Genomic DNA, 21,249 nt, shown 5'->3' with positions numbered 1-21,249 from the left:
GCAATGGAAAAGTAAAAAAAAAAATTAGATAAGCCATATAATCAACTTTGCATTCTCAACCAAAACAACTTCGGATGAAAAGATGGATTGGTGAATGTAAAGAACGGATCCTGGAAAGTTAATTAAGTTGTTAGATATGAAGAAAAGGGAATAAACTCTAAGATTTACACAATTAAAATAGATAAGGTTTAAAACTGTTTGGAAGTGATGGATATGAATGGTGGTTCAATTTTGCAATAGAGAATATAGGAGTGTGGATTTGAGTAGAGATATGATGAGAGGGGATAATGACTTTGATTTGATTATGTTAAGCTTGAGGTGTCCAGAGAGCATCTCTCAGTAAATGTGTAATAAGCAATTGACAATACTGGACTGTTAATATAGACTAAGATCTGTTCTATATCATTTGGGACTCAATAGCATATAAATAATAAATTTAAACAAACAGAAAATGGTTATGTCTATAGAGAAATGGAAATTAAGGAAAAAAAATAATAATTTGGCTGGAGTAAATTGTTATCAGGTGCTGATGTGGAAAGGGCAGGCCAGAAAAAGGAGTCCATGAGCCTCCTATGTAGGAGACTTCATGACTAATTCAGGAAGAGTTAAGAAAAGAAGAACTTTTCAAGAGTATCGAAATGTTTAAAAGGATTATATGCAATGAATTATATGCAATGAAGAAATTCAACAAAATAAAGATTGAATTCTCATTTGGATTCCTCGATTAGGAGATTAGGACACTTATGTTTTGATCCTGGTAGTGTAGAATTTTCTTGTTGTTATATAAAATCTTTATCTATCAAGCTTTCAAATAATTCCACTATACACACAAATATATTGTTTCAGTGGATTTTACCTGACAGTTTTGTGGGATTCTAGAAAGAGTTGAATGTCACTTCTGGGTTGATGAGTATGGAATGAAGAAAGTTGCCATATGATCTCAAACTTACGCTTTATGTATATAAATGGGAGGTGGAGTTTGTAGTGAAGATAAACAAGAACACTGGTGCTCTGGGAAAGTCCAGATAAACTGAAAAGGCTGTAAAAGTACTTAGGGAATAAAATTGATGATTTTCACTAGTCTCAACTAGATCTGAAGGAAATAGAAAGTTTAAAGGTGTTTGACTTTTGTTATAATATTAGAAGCCACATAATAGGAATGAAGGATTGAGACATAAAATTGAAATAACAAAATTGAGAATGTAAGTATAGTCAGTTGTTAAACATCTCAAATAATAAAGAAGAGATGGGGACAGGAATGAGGCTATAAGAAGAAGCAGTATCTAATGTAGATGTTTGCATGTTTCTTGTTTTATTTTGCATGTATTTTTTATTGGAGAAATGTGAACTTATGTATTGACTACAATGTGAGACAGTGAAAGAACATTATTTAAACATACAGAAGAGGTGAAAATTAATGGACTAAGATAAGATAAAAGTTCACTTGGGCAGCAATAAAAATGGGAAACAAGCAAATTAAAGAAGTAAACCTATTCTGAAATGAGAACAAAAAAAGCATATTGGTGTATAAATGCAAATCCTGAGGAGAAAGGAGAGGAGTTTGAGTTAATATTTATGGTACCTACAAAAATGTTTAGAAAATAAAAACTCATTGATAATATGAAAGAGAATAGATTAAGGAAACATATTTTAAGAGAATAAAGAATGATTGAAGTACCCTTTTACAAGTGATGGTCAAGGGGGCTGTCACACACAGATACTGTCTGTTCATATCCCTCAAATATTTACATGTACTTCTGCACCTGTGGGGATCTTTCATTGTGTCTGAGGGATGTGCAATTCCTCCAAATCATCTCATGAGAAGCTCTGCTCGAATTCAAGGCAGGTTGGTCAAAGTTCCAGGAGAGATAAAACATTCTCTAGCACATGACCACTTGCTTCTTGCCTATTTGGAAATGTACATTAAAACCTAAGTCCCTTCATCCCTCATCCTAGAGGGATGGAGAACACATTTCAGCTCAGTCAAACCTTGTTGTAGACAGTTTAATTTTTCTAGCTATTCTCTTTCTAGATCACCTCTCACTGCCATTATTAAAAAAAAAAGAAGAAAGAAAGAAAGAAAGAAGAAAAGAAAGGAAGAAAGGAAGGAAGAAAAAAAGAAAAAAAAGCATGGTGAGGCACAAATAAACCTTGAATCTTGAATCCTTGTTTCAGAACTGGCTTTTGGGAAAACCCAAGCTAATAAAGGAAGTTACTAAGGGAAATAAAAAAGATTGCTGAATATCATAAGGGACAATTTAAATTGGAAAACAATGTAGTTGTATGGAATTAATTTGCTCTATTCTCTGATTTTTTTTTTAGTGTCCTATAATAACCTGCAGCCATGGATGGCTCATTTGCAATAAGCGCTTTTGGAACTGAAAGAACAGAGTTTGGAATTAAGTCTATGGTAATACTAAAAGAAATCTAGTCTTCCATTTGGTAAAATCCAGGCTCTGGTTGCAGTAATGATTCTTGTCTATTTCCACAGATTTTTCTACTTTAATATTATTGGTTTCTATTTTGGCATTTCTGATATACTTATACAGGAAAGAAATGTGATTAATGATTTTTTTTGTTCTTTCTACTTAGCTAAAATATACTGCTGTGACATGATACAGCTCCACAAAATTGGCCACAAAGGAATGGACAAGTCATTACTTGTGATGCTGCCTTCTTTTTCCTTTAAGGACAGAGAATTGACTGGAAATACAGTTTCATGGAAGTATAAGTGATTCTCAGACCCAGCCAGTCGAATGTTTGGAGAAAATAAAACGAGTTTCTTTTCCATTAGTGATTTCTCAAATTATTGCTATACAGTTGTTACTAATGTTCAACAGGAGGGATCAACTATGATTGTATTTTTGCATTTAATTCAAAGACTAGGAAATTCAAGACTTCAATTTATCCTTGCAAAAGGAACTGAAAATCCTGATTCTTACTGGAGTAAGGTGTAGAAAATAAGAGAGAAATATGCGTTATAGGTACCTAAATCTAACACATTTAAATAGTAAGGGCTATTTTGAACCACAAATTCCACGTGTGTCCTAAGGCACCATTTATATTTGAAGCCATGTACATCAAGCTGGCTTTTGTGATTATGAGGGATCTAGAATTCCCTAGATTTTTTTCAGAATGTCTGGACTTTTATATGTAATGACTTATTTTTAAATGTTGGTTCAAAAAATATGACACAACTAAACATATCAACCTGATCCTCTTATAGCAGACTCTAATGAGTATTTAGTAATCAATTGTATTATAAAAATGTTTTATATTAATAAACAAATAGTAAACTAAAGTTCAAACCACAGATATATCTGAAAAGGCAATGAGACATTTCATGATAAAAGTAACAAGTCTCTGAAGATTGGGATTTTATTCTCAACTCTATCACTGAGAAGAGTGTGAACATAAGCAAGTCAATTAACTTCTCAGCATCTGTCTTTGGTTGCTTTTTTTCTCCAGCATTTTAAACAATATTTCTTTAAGGATTCTTTCAACTTTAAGAATGTGAATTAAGGTAAAGTGATAATATGAAAGTGAAGGTTATTAAAATAATCAGCAAAGCACAATTTCTTTGGAAAATGTTCCAATTATTAGAAGTTGGGCAATGCAGCTATTCCCTGATTTTGTGTGTATGCTCGCACGCACACACACATACTCCCTTAAGAGATTTGAAATAAATACAGATTCTAAGTACCATATCAAATAATGTACATAATATATATGTATCAATATTTATATCTATTATTATTGCTATTGGTAAGTAGCTGCTACCATAATTACCAATGTAAAAATTATAAAGAACTTTACATAACTAAGCAATAATTAACTTAATTAATAAATTTTTACTAGACTGTAGCCATATGACTACCATAAAACATTTAAAAATATATAATAATTAAATCTATTTGTTAATGTTTAACTAAAACATTTGCCCTTTTTGACATTCTGATATTATTTTGAAACACATTGAAAATGTATTGATATAAACTCATAAGAGTAATGTTTACATTTTGGGGGGACGTATTAACTTTTAAATCTAAAAAAAAAGAGTTAACAAACTTTAAGTGGAACACGATAGGTGCTCAGAGATATATTATTTTCTATTAACTAAGCCTCTATAAATAATAATAATGATAATAATAATAATAATAATAATAATAATAATAGTGTTGCCACACAGCTCATGCATGGGAGGCTTTATTCTTACTTCAAGGTGTTTATTGAAGGTGGTTGAGCTTTAAAGAGCTTAGGGAAGGGAGACTGGGAGATTTATCTATTCATCTCGTTCTTTAATTTCTGGCCATGAATGAATGGGCTTCATCCATTGTGTTTCCACCATTGTTACAGGTCCAAAAGCAATGGGACCAATCAGTCAGGGACTGAAACCTTCAAAATGGTGGGTAATTAACCTTTCCTCAATTTGAGTAGGTCAGAGCAGGCATTTGTTACAATAATGTAAAACTGAAAACAAGTAGAGTTAACACAAATATAGTTTAATTTTACACTTACCTCTGCAGCTTCTCCCATCTTCTTTTACTTCAAATCCATCCTCACAGTAACATCTTGTACTATTCCTCACCATTGCACATTTATACTGACAATTCAGCTGCTGGCAATTGGTTAACAATTCTGTAGTTGAAAAACAAATATAGTCTCTATGTTAAACTGTGAACATATGTATAGTTCTAAACTTTAAATATTGGTTATATTTATTTAGTAATAATGGTAATTAAACAGTTCTGATTATTCTCTCAGTAAGATTCCATGATTAATCTAGAGAAGAAACAATGTCTATTCCTTTAAAATATGTTGGATTGCATTTGTTTGAAGTTATGTTAATAAAATTTAAGATCAATCAATTGGGTCTTTCAGTTTTTTAGCTTGTCACTATGTTCAAAGTCACAGATTCTTTCCATTCCAATGTCTAGTAAATTAAATTATTTCAAAAGAAAAAAAATGTCAACTCATTGGTTGATTTTACAATCCATGCCTTTTTTATTTCACACATCAAATGATTTTCTATCTTTCAAGACCTTGTTTTGATTCACCAATCCATGTGTAACCTTCATAGTAATCAGTGTGAATATATTCCATCTTAATAATTTATTTTCCATCAGTACCAAAATATTTTATAAATACTGGAAATTATATTTTTCATTACATCTGAACACTTTAAAAATTTATACATCATTGAATCAAAACTTAGTAAACCATCAGAGACTTAGGATTCAATATGATAAATGCATGAAACACAGATGAAGTGACAGGAGCATATACATTAAAAAAAAAAGTTCCTAACAGGAATAATCTAGAAATATATAAACATAGAAATATATTTAGTTGAATGCATGACTAATTTTACTGTCCAAATTAGGGGTATTAATGTAGAGGTATTAATGAATTCCATAGTTTTTTTTTTTCATAGTAGGTAAAAAAGTATTTTGAACATTCAATGACTCAAAATATGTCATAATTTGTCATAAGCTTATCTGGCACTTCTGAAAAATTATAAATTACAATGAAAATGAATAAAAATTCCTATGTGGGGAAAAGAACACACTTGAACCTCCTAAATTGAACACTGGGTATATTACTAAAACAATAATTGTCTATAGTATTCCTTTAGCTTAGTTTTTTTTTCAACTCTCTCATACAACTATTATATACACTTTCTCTTAAAACTTCAAAGCTCCTTCCTAATATTCACTTATATATGTCAATTTTTCTTTCTACATCTTTGAGGAAACTAAAGCAATCAGAAGAGATTTTCCAGGTTCACACTGCCCATCTACCTATTGATGCATGCTCTTGTCTCCCTTGCCTTTCAAACTTAATGGAATTCATTGTCAATGCTCCCACACCACCTGGCAGGCACAAATCCCATCTGCACTCATCTACTCACAGATTTCACTCGAACTGTGCTCCTCTTCCTTTTTAATTATGTAATCATGCCCCCCACCCTGTTGATATTAGGTCAGGATTGACAAACTAAGTTCCCAGTATGGTTTTTATATGATAATGTTCATTGGAGCACAGTCACACCCATTATTTACATGTTGCGTATGGCTCTTTTCACTCTACCCCAGAAATGGTAGGGCCTAAAAAGTCTAAAATAATTTACTATAATCCCTTAACAGAGAAAGATTTCTGAATTCTGCACTAGTTTATTCTCGGTGCTCTTATTTTTTCCCAACTTATAAATAAAAACCCTGGATTTCACTTACCCAATTGTCAATACTGCTCAATTCTTTTTCTCTTAAAATAAAACTTATAAAAGAATCTCAATCTCTCTCTCTCTCTCTCTCTCTCTCTCTCTCTCTCTTTCTACTTTAAACCCAGCCATTCAGTTTTAACTCCTAGTGCTTCACATAAAAGTCTCCAATGACCTATTTGTTGATAAGTGCAATGATCTTTTCTCCGTCTTCCCTTTACTTGAACTATCAGCAGCATTTGACACAGTTGGTAACTATTTCTTTTTTGGTTTGTTCTCACAATTGACTCTGCTTCCACGCTACTGTGCTCTTGGCTTTCCTATGTCACAGACTTCTTTGCTGGCTTCCATTTCTTCTCATCAACCTGAGGTTGGAAGGGTGGGGTAGAAACCTTGGTACTGTTTTCATGTCTATTTGCCACTTGCAAACTTACTAAGTTTCAAGACTTCCTTTCTGTCTGGAACATAAGTACTGTACAATAACAACTAATATTTTATATCAAATGCCCTTTCTCTTGAAATACCTAGAACATTTTGGTTTTCTTGAGGCAATTTTAACTACTATACAAATGAATTACACCTAATTTGTAATCTTGCATAATTGGTTAATGCTAGTGACACATAAATATAGTAATGAACAGTTATTTAACACACAAATACCATTGGTTTTGTCTGTAAAAATTATACCAATACAATATGAAATAAATGATGCTTTGTGAATTTCTGTTCTCCCCACTAGTATGAAATTTAGAAAGTATTATATTTCAGGTTCTGTAAATATGAAAATTCTGTGAAACCTCATAATTTAAAGAAGAGGAGACTGATAGCAGATAACTAGTCCAAGATTATAACATATATAATATACATTATATATGTATATATATATATATATATATATATATATATATATATATGTATATATATATATATATATGACAGAACATGATTGCAAAACAAGCTCAGTGTCACTTTGAGGCCCCATCTTGTTATAAACTGTTCTGATTCCCAATGTACCATCTGGGGATGGTTCAAACCATGGCATGTCATTTAATGAATTAATTTTATTTGTTTATTTACATTTGTAATTCTAGACTTAGTAGTTTACTAAAGACATAGAAAGTGATTCATAGGATTTGTATTGAATGAGTTAATCAATGAAATAGCTTAACTTTAAAATGAGAATTAATATTATTTCTAGTCTATTAAGATACATCCCAAAGATAGTTCATTTACCTCTTAAAGTTAGGTAATTGAGTTGTCAAATCTTGTTTCATTATGGTGGGATTTGTCCAAAAGTGGCTTGAATTTATATGCTATTTTAGTTCAATATTTATTGAGCACCTAATCAAAGCCCTCTGCTAGGGTTCCACAAATGCAAAACTGTTTTAGACACATTGAGGATTTACAATGTGACAGGGAAAGAGTGGTGGAAATTCCACTAGTATAACCTATAGTAATACTTTATGACTAAAAAGCACAGACATTAAAAACATATATTATGTTTGTCTTTGACTATCTTTAGGTTTTACATGTTCACAATATAATGACCAGAGAAGAGCTCAGAATTTGGGTTTACCTCTAAAAGAGAAGTCTGGCATGTAGATATAGATATGGAAGTCGTAAGCATGAAGTTAGTACATGGAACCTAACAAGTAAAGGACTGTTCCTTTAAACACTGTTTGAGATACAAATAAAACCCAAAGAAGAACTGCCACATGTGAAAATCAAACAGAAGAGACATCAATGACAACAACAAAAAAACCCTGAAATAGTCAACCACATAGGCAGAGAACCCAGAAAGCTTCAGAAAACCTAGGAAAGACAGTCCATACAAGTAATCAGGAAAATCAATGTTAAATTCAGTGAGAAATACACATGGATAAAGACTAGAAAATGAAGGAGATTTCCTAACAGATCAAGGAATGCCTTTGGAAAGCAATTCAGTGTGGTAGTGAGGACAGAAGTGAATGTAACAGGGGTTGAAAAGGACAAGGAAATAGGAAAGTTTTCTTATAGAAAACACTTAGATGAAGTTACGGCATAAAAAGAATGAAGGTAGGGTGTGATCCAAATTATTTGGTCTCAATATTAAGGCTGACTTATTAATTAAGTGATTTAAATGCATTGTTTTTCTCTTAAATCTTTATAACCTGGCTTCTCCTTTTTCAATCTCAATCCAAAGTAGAAAACTCAAATACTTCTGTTCTCCTCTTTCTACTTTCTTCACTCTTGAAATGTCTATAGATAAGAATATGGTGCATTCTTGAAGAGATATCAATGTGGAATGGTGATGGGGATGATTGATAAGAAAGAGGGGAAAATGCATCTGTAAGACCAGGCTTTAACCTATTGCTGGTAATTGAAAGAGAAAAAAGACAAGGGCGGGTGGTGGGGCAGGCTGGGGTTGTGGCTCAGTGGTAGAGCCCTCATCTAGCACATAGGAGGCTCTGGGTTCGATCCTCAGTACCACATAAAAATAAATAAAATAAATGTATTGTGTACAAATAAAAAATAAATATTAAAAAAAAGACAAGGGCAACTTTGCTTTTGGTTTGTATCCTGCACAAGGACTAGTTTATGCACATGGTAATGGTAGGGAGATGATTAAACAGTATATGATATTATGTAAACATAGTAAATATTGATTCTGCTAACAGATCGTGAAGAATTATGAAGAGCTAATAATGTGAAAAGTAAAATTTAAAATTTGACTTGGCTGTGCAAGCAATACTAATTATTGTAAAGTTATTTGTTTGAACTGCTTAGCATTTATGCTTAATTACATGTAACACTGTAATGACTATGTGCATAATTAACAGAGCATCCGATTAATTTTGTTAGAGAGCTTATTTGAGTACAACAAAAAATTTTGAACTTGAATCATTAGTTTTCATAGAGTGATTTTCACAGAGCACAATCATTGGCTCATGCAATATTATCGTTTGTTTGGATCTTAGACTGAAGTAGAAAGACTATTAGTACCTAAGGGAATATAATATGAAAGGGAAACATATAAACATGATATCTGATCTTAACCTTATTACAAAATATAACTTTCTCACTAATGGAAAGGAGGTGTTATTGTAGGGATTAAATGTAATTCAGTTGATGAAGATTCTCCTTACATAGGCCCACTTTGTGCTATTTTCAAGGAATATTTTCATATCGTTATCAAAATTATAAAGGAGAACAACCTGAAAAGGAGGATATTAAATGTGTGTATTTTTTCTTCATCAAATATAAGTTCACAGTTTACAAGTAGTGGGTAGCTTTGAGGCAGCTAAGCTTCTAAACCATCTTTTTACTTAGAAATAGGTTCAAGAGATATATTTCTGAATTTCTATCAGTAACAAATATTAAGAGGAGACCAGAGGAATATAAGATTAATTTAATGCATAGAGTACCATAACTTTAACCTTGGTTTTAGTAATCCTGGGCTATGTGAATGTGTCAGAAAATTCCTAAATGTTCATCAACCACTTTCCTCTTCCTAGGTAAGTAAAAAGATGACATTTTCCAGTTGACTGCAGTTAGGTTGCCGCTATACATCTGGATTCTAGTATTGCAGGCAGGATTGCTGTGTGCCATTCCTTAACTTGACCTTTAAAATACACTAACAATTTTCAATTCTCTCTTCACTTGTGAGCCACCTGGAGGCAAGAGATCTAGCAGGAGATTCCTAAGACCTCAGGTTGGCAGAAGTCCAAAATGAAAGAAATCTGAGAAAGCACTTAATAATTGCTGTGGTATTGGATGATTTTACTGTGCCTGCCAAGGCTACATGTGTTGATATTTATTCCTCACTGTGAAATAAGGAGGGAAGAAACTTAATTGACGATGGCATTAAGAGATGGGGCCTTTGGGAAAGTGATTAGGATTAGATGAAGTCTCAAAGGTAGAGCCCCCATGAATGAATCTGAGCGGTTTTATAAGAAAAACGAGAGAGGCCATTAAAAAAAAAAAAATCACATGCACATACACATTCTTTGTCTTTTGCTCCATGATGAACTGTGTTGCTTCAAGACTGTCAACAAGCAGGCCATCACCAGGTAGGCCCTGAACTCTTCATCTCCACAACCATGAATGGAAATGCATTTTTTAAAATAATTCAGCCAGCATTGTGGTTTTATTTACAATAGAAACAACTAGTACAGAAACAGATGAACCATTTGACTGTAACATCTTTGAAAAGGTGAATTAACTTTTTGGGATTAAGTCCTTGAGATGTCAGGGTTCTTTGTTACATAATACCATGATGATGGTCTACTTACTATAGAGATAATATGTTTTGCCTCATCCCTAAATTGCGAATAATGATAGAAATTCCCTCAGAGTTCTTGTGTCTTTTAAATGAGTTAATGAGGCTTTCTTAAAGTGCTCTCTGACACACAGTATCTCTTTTTTAAAAATATTTTTTTTAGTTGTTGATGGACTTTTATCTTATTTATTTATATGCTGTGCTGTGCCTCACACATGCTAGGCAAGCTCTCTACCACTGAGCTAGGACTCTAGCCCAGTAACTCTTTTTCATTATAATTTTCATTTTCATTTTACCATTTAATGTTACCCATTGAGCACAACAAAATATCTATTCTTAATATTTTTATCATAATTTGTGTACTGTTTGAGCAATTTGTGGTTATGTCCTTTGCATAAAGAGTTTTTTTTTTTCTTTTAGTTTACAGTTACATGTTTACAGTTACATGACACCGTTCTAGCTTTATCGTCTTTTGTTTGGTATTTTATAAAGAAGCTTTTTCATTCTGGTTTGTTTTCATTGAATTCTCCTGAACTTTCTACATGAATTCAAAATCACCAACAGATAAGAAAACACTAACCATAGAAAATAAAGATTTTCTATATTGACCTTCTTGTTTCTGTAAAATATGAATATTGTTCTCTGAAGTAATGTATATCTACATATAATTTGTCATATAATCACAAGCCAATTAACAATTCAGAAAGCAATTTTCACCAAATGTTTATGCTAATCTGCTTAGTCTTTAGGGATGTTAATGCTTTTTAATATCACTGGAGTTTAGGGCACATTTCCACAAATGTATGCAAGTATATTATTTAGAAAACACAAATAAATTATGATGACCTGCCTCAGAGTAAAAGAGAATGATAGATGATTAGACGTTGGAAACCATATTCCAACAATTTCAAGTTATTATTATTCGAAAGTTTAGTTCCTCATTAGTTTTGTTTATTAAATACGTCTGAATTGGCCACCACCATTGGCCAATTTTTATGTGCAGCAATAGGATCCAACACGTTGTTGGCAATAGTGTTATGCTGCTACCTCTATGGCTATATTGAACAAATCCCATCGCCCATGCATTGGAGTTAGTAGAGGAAGAAGAGTAAGACAGTAAGAACACAGCTGAGCTACTTTAATTTTATGTTTCATGTTACATGTTCCTCCCTGAGAGAAAGTTAGAATGGTTAGAATCTCTTTGGAATTACAGTCACCTTTTCAGATATAAATTATGTGAGATATTATTTTACAAAATGGAATGGTGTTTCATTCTTAATTTTAGTAATAAAACTACTCCTGGAATTCAGCATGTACAAAAATGCCTTTTAACCAACAATGGTAATCATAGTAATGAGGAAAAAATTATTCATTCCTCATGTAGCATGTCAAAGAAATAAATATGTCTCTCACTTTTTGTACTCGGAGATTGAAAAACCGATGCAGCTGCTAACCATGCCAGACAGCCCCTCTTGTCAGCAGGACGAATGCTTGACATATTTAGAGTGGTGATAATTTGTGTCATATCATTCATCCTCTCGCCCCTGTTTCCTTGGCCGAGTAAAATTCAGTGTGAGCTGTCTTGCAGAGATTAGGAGGCTGCTTATGACTGTTAATGTGGATTCCTTCAGAGTTTTTTGTCCTGGTCTCACATTCTCTGTGTGTTCTCAAATAGCACGATATAGCATTTGCACAGTCACTATGATTACTTTTAGTTAGTACTGGGGATTAAGCCTAGGGCCTCACACATGCTAGAAGTAACACCACTACTGAGTCACATCTCCAGCCTAGGAAATTTTTAAGACCTTTTCATTCATGTTGGTTTTATGATATAATTCATATTGATTAAATGCATTCTTCAAGTTTTTGTTTTTGGTACTGGAGATTGAACCCAGCAGTGTTTTACCACTGAGCCACATCCTCAGTCCATTTTATTTTTAATTTTTGATATAGGATCTTACTAAAATGTTTAGGGCCTCACTAAATTGCTGAATCTGGCATTAAACTTGCAATCCTGCCTTAGCTTCCCAAGATGCTGAGAATACAGGCCTGAGTCAATGCATCTGGCACTTTACAAGTTTTGACAAATGTATAATACATGATTGTCAAAAGTGTATACATCAACATCATCATCAAGATATAGAACAGAACAATTATCCCTAAACATTGCCCTGTGTGTCTCTCCAACCAACCTATTTCCCTGCTACCAGTTTTTGGCAATTGCTATCTGTTTTCTGTCAGAGTAGTTTTGCCTTTTCCAGCATATCATTTAAATTGGATTTTCCAGCATATAGCATTTTGAGTCTGACTTTTTAAAATTAGAATAATATATTTGAAATTAATATGCATTAAAAATTGTCAGTATAAGTATTTCTTCTCTTTTTATAGTAGAATATTATTCCGTCATGTGAATGTCCCTTGGATTTTTTTATTCATTTCATTGATGGATATTTATGTTGTTTCCTGTTTGGGGTTATTATCAATAAACTTGATATAAACATTTACATATGAATTTTCTTGCCAATATGGATTATTATTTATCTGAATAAATCTGAGAATACTGAGGTACATTGTAAATAGATGCTTCACTTTAGAAGAAACTAAATAACTCTTTCCAAATTTGCTGTATCTCTTTATATTTTCAACACAAATAAATCTCTCTTCCTTCTATTCTGCCTTCTCCTCAACACTTGGTTTACTAGCTTTTAATTTCACTTCTACTTTATTTTGTAGTCATTTTAATTTGTATGTAACCATGTTTACTACACCATTCTCATTTTAATTTGCATTTATCAATGTCTAATGATACTGAATGTTTTTTCATATGTTTATTTGCCAATCATATCAGATATTTATGTTGAAGTTCTCTTCAGTATTTGCCCATGTTTAATTATGTTGTTTGTTTACTTATTGAGATATGAGAATATGCACACACACATACAGACATATAATCTGAGTATTCTGGATACAAGGGCATTATGAGATATGTGATTTGTGAATAATTTCTTTCAGTTTATAGTTTCTCTTTGCACTGTAAGGAGAAACTATACTAGTGTTTCTCAGATAATAGAACTTCTCAAGAAATTCTTACCTTCGATAAATTCCAATCTTAACTTTTTGTAATGAACACTGCTTTTGGAGTTCATGCCTAAAAAGTCTTTGTCTTATATGATTTAGCTTATGCTTCTTATAGAAATTTTAGAAACTTACATTTGTGGTCCATTTTGAGTTAGTTTCTGTTTATGTGGAAATATATGAATCAAGGCTTATTTTCATTTTATATGTAAGTTTTAAATTTTTTCAGTTCCATTTGTTAAGAATATTAACTTATTCTGCTGCCTTTCCTATCCTCTACTATCCCCCCTCCCCTCCCCTCCTCTCCCAGCAGAATACAATAGACACTAGTATGGCAGTATGTAAAAACGTGGATGTGTAACCGATGTGATTCTGCAATCTGTATATGGGGAAAAAATGGGAGTTCATAACCCACTTGAATCAAATGTATGAAATATGATATGTCAAGAGCTATGTAATATTTTGAACAACTAATAATAAAAAAAAGAATATTAACTTAGTTCCATTTAATTAGCTTGGCACCTTTGTTAAAAATCAATCCAACAAATACCTGTGGATATAATTTTGTAATCTTATGTGTCACTCATCTTTCTTCCTGTCCTCCACAATATCACATTATTTTGAAAGACAATAAAATCTGAGCCTTGGAATATGAATCTTCATGGTTTGTTTTATGTTTTCTCTCAAGATCACTTTTATTTTCTTGGCCCATTATATTTCCATATAAATTTCAGAACCAGTTTGTACAAAATCCTATTGATTTCAACTGAAACTATGCTAAATCTATAGACAGGGAAGAATGACTCTTAAGGCTATTGAGCCTCCTATTTTACAAACATATATACATGGTATTTATTATGGACTTTTTGATTTACATGTGTTTTCATAAACTTAAAAATCTCAAATTATATTAAGAACCTCATAGTTTCAATCTTATAACAACAGGGTTTTTTTTAAACTTCAATTTCAAATTGTTCCTTGCTAACATTTATATTTATGATTGATTTTATATATTGATCTTGTATCCTATGACCTTGAAAATCTACACAAAACAAAACTAAGAAGGAATTATAAGTATCAAACATATTATAAGTATCTGGAAGATAAAGGTAAATCACTATATACCCCCCACATTTAAAAAGAAGCTGAGCATGGTTGCTCATACATATAATCCTAAAGACTCATGAGGCTGAGGTAGGAGCACTGACAATTTGAGGACTGCTTAGTCAACTTAGCAAGACTCTGTCTCAAAATAAAAAGTAAAAGAGAGGGTGGTGTGGTCTGGAACTATAGGTCTGGGGTAAAAATCCCTGTATAATAAATAAACAAATTTACAACTCTATTCTTATAGATTTGACAAATCACATGAAAATTTTAAGTTCCTTAATAGACACAACTAACAATGCTAAATTAACAAATAGTTAATATGAATAATCCCTTATATACTGAAAAACTAAATTTGTAATTAAAAATCTTCCCACAAAAGATACATTGTCTTCACAGCATTACTGAAGATTCTACCAAATATTTCGTAAAAAAAAAATAATAATTCCACACAAACTATTCTATCCCAACTATTCTAGAAAGAGAGAGAAAAGGAAGATTTTCCAAATTATGACAACTACAATAGTCACCACCAAAGGATCACGGAAACTTTTACTTCCATCTTTCTTAATATAGAAGAATAAACCAAGGCACAAATGGTATCCTTAAATGTGTTCTAGAGCTAGGGATATACCTCAGTTAGTAGAGTGCTTGCCTTGCATGCACATATATACACAATAGAATATTACTAAACAATAAAAGAGAATAAAATCATGGCATTTGCAGGTAAATGGATGGAGTTAGAAAAGATAATGCTAAGTGAAGTTAACCAACCTCAAAAAACAAAATGCTAAATGTTTTCTGTGATATAAAGAGACTGATTCATAGTGGGATAGGGAGCATGGGAGGGTTAGATCAATTCTGGATAGGGAAGAGGAGTGGGAGGGGAAAGGGAGGAGGCAATGGGTTAGAAATGATGGTGGAATGTGATGATCATTATTATCCAAAGTACATGTATGAAGACACAAATTGGTGTGAATATACTTTCAATCAGAGATATGAAAAATTGTGCTCTATATGTGTAATATGAATTGTAATGCATTCTGCTGTCATATATAACAAATTAGAATAAAAATTAAAAAGGTACTTAGTAACTATATTAAACATAGCAATTGAACACACCTTATCTATGCAATAAGCCAAAAATATCAATAAAATGGTAATAAAAATAAGAAAAAGTGGACTCACAATGATAAGAATATTGGGAAAGAAAACTAGAGAAGATAAATGACATCAACAAAAATTTTGAAGAAATAAGTAATAAGTGAATGCTGAGTTAATTTCACACATGTCTTTTCAGTACTGAGGAGGGAAAATCTAGGGTTGGAGTAAAAATGACGGGAGGGATGATAATTTCAACCACATGAATTGTGCACTGCACAACTCCCGGAGACACTCTGAACTCTGATGTGAATAGGTCTCACAAAGTTGTGTGTCATGAAAACTCTTGAAGGAGAACCAAAAAGTTAGTCAATACAAAGACAAAATCTTGGAAAGACTTAGAAACTGGAGGTAACTTATTTCGTTGTTTTTTAATGTGGTTCTGGGGATCAAACCTAGTGCCTCAGGTGTGCTAGGCAAGTGCTTTACCACTGAGCCACAACCCCAGGCCCTGGAGGTACCTTGATAATATCTGGAGTAAGAGCAGGCTTGGGTTGTGATGTGAAATGGAGAAGTGCTGAAAAAGAAAATAATAATCTCTGTATGTGGAAGGAGTATGAAGAAACTTAGAAGGTGTCAAAAGAAAATAAGACCAAGAATATTGAGATCCCCAAACTTGTTGGGCAGAAATTTCAGGAAAAGGAAGATAAGCCAAGGACACCATAGGAAATTACTTAAAGCAAGTAGGGCAGAGGTGTCACTTGGAGAAAAAAACTTCCAGTTCCTAACTCGAGTGAAATGATGCAGCTATTTGGCACAGGGAAGAAGACAATCTTAAGTAACAGTCAGTGGGGGCATTCTCCCAGGAGAAATGATTTTATGTGCCACTGATCATAGGACAGTTCAAGTTGAAGGGTACCATAAAAAACTAGTATTTTCATAGTAATTAATTAAGACAGAAGTGACTGGACACATGCCCAAGGATATAGCCTCTGAGGCAAGCACTGGAGAGAACACAGGCTGTATAGGAAACAGATGTCACTTAAATAGTTCAGTTTAGGTTAAAAACATTTACAACATGTAAATTAAAAAAAAAAAGCCTCACCATAAGGGGCAGGGAAGAAAAATCCTAAGTTGCTAAAGTATATTATCTAAAATGTTCAGTTTTCAGAATAGAAGGTGTAGTTCAGTAGTCGAGTGCTTGTTAAGCTCATGAAGGGCCCTGGGTTTTACCCAAATTATAAGGTTTTATTTATTTATTTATTTTCTAAAAACAAATTATGAGACATGCCAAGGAACAAAAATATGTGATCCATACATGAGAGAAGTTTAAAAAGTATGTAACAGAAACTGCCTTTCAGAGGGTCTAGATATGCGAATTAACGGATAAAACTTGAAATCTGCTATAACAAATATATTAAAGACTTGAACAAGCATGCTTAAATTAATAGAAGCATAGGAATATGACAATAGTACAGGCATCAACAACAAAATAAATAAATAAACTGAGCTTTGTCAAAATTAAAACTCATAAAACAGGATCAAAATGAATGGCTATACATGGAATAGGAGAAATGTTTGCAAATCATAAATAAAACTTATGAGACAAATATTTGGAATATATATAAAAAGTCAACAATAATGAAATGATTAAAAATGGGCAGAAAACTTAAGTACACATTTCTCCAAAGATGTACAAATTGTCAATTATAGCATTAAAGCATGGTCCATATTAATAATCACAGCTGCTCTGAAACACAGCATAGTCAAAATGTTGAAAGACAAAGAGATAATCTCAAAGGTGTCAAGTGAAAATCTATTCAGCTGATTTCTCGTTAGACACTATTGAGGTCAGAAGGCTCTGATGATATATTGTGGGATGATATATTCAGGATCCTAAAAGAAAAAAAAATGTCAACCAAGATTTTATTATCTAACAAAGTACTCTTTCAGAAGTGACAAGAGAAATAAATGCATTCTCAGATTAACTGAAAAATTGTGTTGCTTGGCAAAGCTTCTTTTGAAGAAATGCTAACAGAACTTCTTCAGGCACAAAAGATAGTGACCCAAAAGAATCTGAATAAAGTAAGCAGTGTCTATCTATATGTCTAAAAATATATAGAGAGAAAGAGAAAATCATTAACAATTGCATGAGTACAAAAGATGTTACAACTTCATAATTTTCTTTTTTTTTTTCTCTTGGCAGACTCATGAATGCAATTATCAAAATAATATGTATATAATTGTATTTCTGGACTTATATGGAAATGTAATGTAGTTGACAATGATAGCACACACAAAAAATAAGAGGTGAAGCTGTACTGGATTAAGAAAATAACACAAGATTTTATTTCAAACATAAGAACAAACGAGTAAACAAAATAATTGTTAAAAGGGGGTAAGTATAACAAATACTCCCTGTTTTATTTTTTGTTAAAAAATAAAATATCATATAAATTATTGTATCAATACATTTCTGGATTTATAATACAATACTGTAATGAGCATAACAATAAAACAAAAACACAAAGAGGAAATAGAGTTATATACTATTAATATTTATATATCTAAGTAAAGTCTACAACTGAAGGAGAATGGTAAGTTACGGTATATATTTTATGCTCGAGGGCAAACACTAAAAAACAAACAGTGAATAGGACAATTAATGGAATTAAAATATTATACTAGAAAATATTCATGTAAGAAAAACAAAACAGTAATGCAAAAATAGAAGTAAAAAAGATAGGAGATAAAGAAAAAATGTAAAATGTAAAATGCAAAATATATCCAACTCTGTAGATGATAATAGTAAGTGTAAAAGGATTAGACAAACAATATAAAGTCAAAACTATCAAATGGCTAGAAAGGTAAGATTCAATTATTTGTTATCTTTAAGAGACAAATTTTAGGTTTAGATACAAGAGGTAGAAAATAAAAGCATAGGAAAGATATCATGCAAACAAATCATTAGAAAATAGTAATGACAATATACTAAAATCTGATAATTAGATGTTCAATTATGAGACAGAAGAATTTTTGTAATGATTAAATAGTCATTAAATAAAAAAAAACAATGATAAATATATATGCAACTAAACATAGGACGGCAAAATATATTGAGTGAAAACTGGAAGAATCACAAGAAAATGTATGAAGTCAGCAATAAGAGGTGGAGACTTCAATGGATCACTTTACATAATAGCTAGAACAACCAAGCATTAGAACAATGAGGAATAGAATATTCAAAACAACACTATAATCAACTGGCCCCAACAGACAACTATAACATTCTGAAAGGTTTGTCACACAAGTTCTAACATAATTCTTCTCCATATCCACTGAGCATTCTCCACATTAGAGATCATGGTTCTATCAATGCAGTTTTTGAAATCTTACAGTGTATCTCCTTCAAAAAATTAAAAATAAATAAAATGATGTTAATAATAGAAAGAAATGTGGTAAATTCAGTTTATGGAAGTCGGCACACTTGTAGATGACTAAGAGGTTACTTAAGGATGAGAAGAAACTACAAAATAAATAAATAAATAATACATATACATATACATACTTATAATGTCAGATAAAAGGGGGAAAACAATCTAGGCATACAAAAACTTATGAAATGCAGTTAAAGAAATACTTAGAAAGAAATTTATAGATATAAATTCTACTATTAAAGAAGACCTCAAATCAATAACCAAATGTTTCAAATAAGACAATATAAAATCAAGTTCAAGTCAAAGACATACAAGAATTGAGTATAGTCAGGAGAAAGAAGGTAGTAACCAATACTATAACTGAAGTTCATGAAATTCAGGAAAAATTGAAGAATTTCTTTGAAAAGGTTAGCAACATTGAATTAGAAAACGTACACCTAGAATTAACAAGAAAAGAGAGGTGGGGGGATATATTACTATAATTAAGAGTGAACATCAGTGGTGAATCCACTGAAAAAGAAATTAGGAAAACTAACCCATTCCCAATAGTCTCAAAAAAAAAATGGGGAAATCAACCTAAAAAAGAGGTAAAATACCTCTACTGTGAATACTATAGAACACTAAAAAAAGAAATTGAAGGAGACCTTAGAAGACGGAAAGATTTCCCATGCTCTTAGATTGGCAGAATTAATATTGTTAATATGGCCATATTATCAAAAGCATTATACAGAGTTCAAGAAATTCCAATTAAAATCCAAATAACATTTTCCCACAGAAATAGAAAAAGCAATCATGAAATTTACTTGGAATAATAAGAATAGCCAAGGGAGTCCTTAGCAGGAAGAGTGAAGCAGGAGGCATCACAATACCAGAACTTAAACTATACTACACAGCCATAGTAACAAAAACAGCATGGTACTATAAACAAAATAGACATGTAGACCAATGGTATAGAAGACACAGAGAAAAACCCACATTAATATAGTTATCTAATTCTAGACCAAAGCACTGGAAGCATTCATTGGAGAAAAGATAGCCTCTTCATCAAATGGCAGTGGATAAACTGGAAATCCGTATCTAGCAAAATGAAATTAAACCCCTATCTTTCACCCTGCACAAAAATCAACTCAAAAGTGGATCAAAGACATAGGCACTAGAACAGAGGCCCTGCCCCCAATAGAAGAAAAGTAAGACCAAATATTAACCATGTTGGCTTAGGAAATGACTTCCTTAACAAGACTACTAAAGTGCAAGAAGTAAAATCAAGTATCAATAAATTGGATGGATTAAAACTCAAAAGCTTCTTCTTAGCAAAGGAAACAATCAATAATGTGAAGAGAGAACCTATAGAATGTAAGAAATTTTTTACCACATGTACCTCAGATAGAGCATTAATCACCAGAAAATATATCTCAAAAAAAAAAAAACACAAAGGCTGGGGTTGTGGCTCAGTGGTAGAGCACTCACCTAGCATGTGGGAGGCTCTGGGTTTGATCCTCAGCACCACATAAAAATAAATAAATAAAGGTGTTTTGTCCAACTACAACTAAAAAATAAATATTAAAAAAACCCAAAACCAAAAAATCAAATAACCCAATCAATAAATTGTCAGAGAAACTGAACATACACTTCACAGAAGAAAAAATACAAATGGTCAATAAATATATTCAAAAAATTTTCAACAGCTCCAGCAATTAAAGAAACGCAAATTAAATCCACACCGAGATTCCATCTCACTCCAGTCAGAATGACAATTTATCAAGAATACAAGCAACAATAAATATTGGTAAGAATGTGCAGAAAAAGGTACACCAAAGTTTGCTGGATGGACTGCAAACTGGTGCAAATATTATGGTACACAGTATGGAGATTCCTCAGAAAACTTGGAATGGAACCACCATTTGACGCAGCTATCACATTTTTCAGTTTATACCCAAAGGACTTACAATCAGCATACTACAATGATGCAGCCATATAAATGTTTATATTAGCTCAGTTTACAATAGCCAAACTATGGAACCAACCTAGATGACTTTTAACAGATACACACACAC

At 32.1% G+C, this 21,249-nt stretch overlaps 1 protein-coding gene across 1 annotated transcript in view; it reads right to left on the bottom strand.

Moving 5' to 3' along the window:
* Lrp1b (LDL receptor related protein 1B) overlaps nt 1-21,249 on the bottom strand; it is a 1,514,976-nt gene that overhangs the window by 1,002,427 nt on the left and 491,300 nt on the right. The window contains exon 4 of the mRNA XM_071619306.1: nt 4,519-4,638. Coding sequence (XP_071475407.1) covers nt 4,519-4,638 — 120 coding nt within the window. The remainder of the gene's footprint in view (nt 1-4,518; nt 4,639-21,249) is intronic.

This window comes from Marmota flaviventris, chromosome 11 (assembly GCF_047511675.1).
Source record: "Marmota flaviventris isolate mMarFla1 chromosome 11, mMarFla1.hap1, whole genome shotgun sequence".
Lineage (NCBI taxonomy): Eukaryota > Metazoa > Chordata > Mammalia > Rodentia > Sciuridae > Marmota > Marmota flaviventris.
Note: the sequence above shows the minus strand (reverse complement) of the source record. Positions and strands in the feature narration are given on the sequence as shown.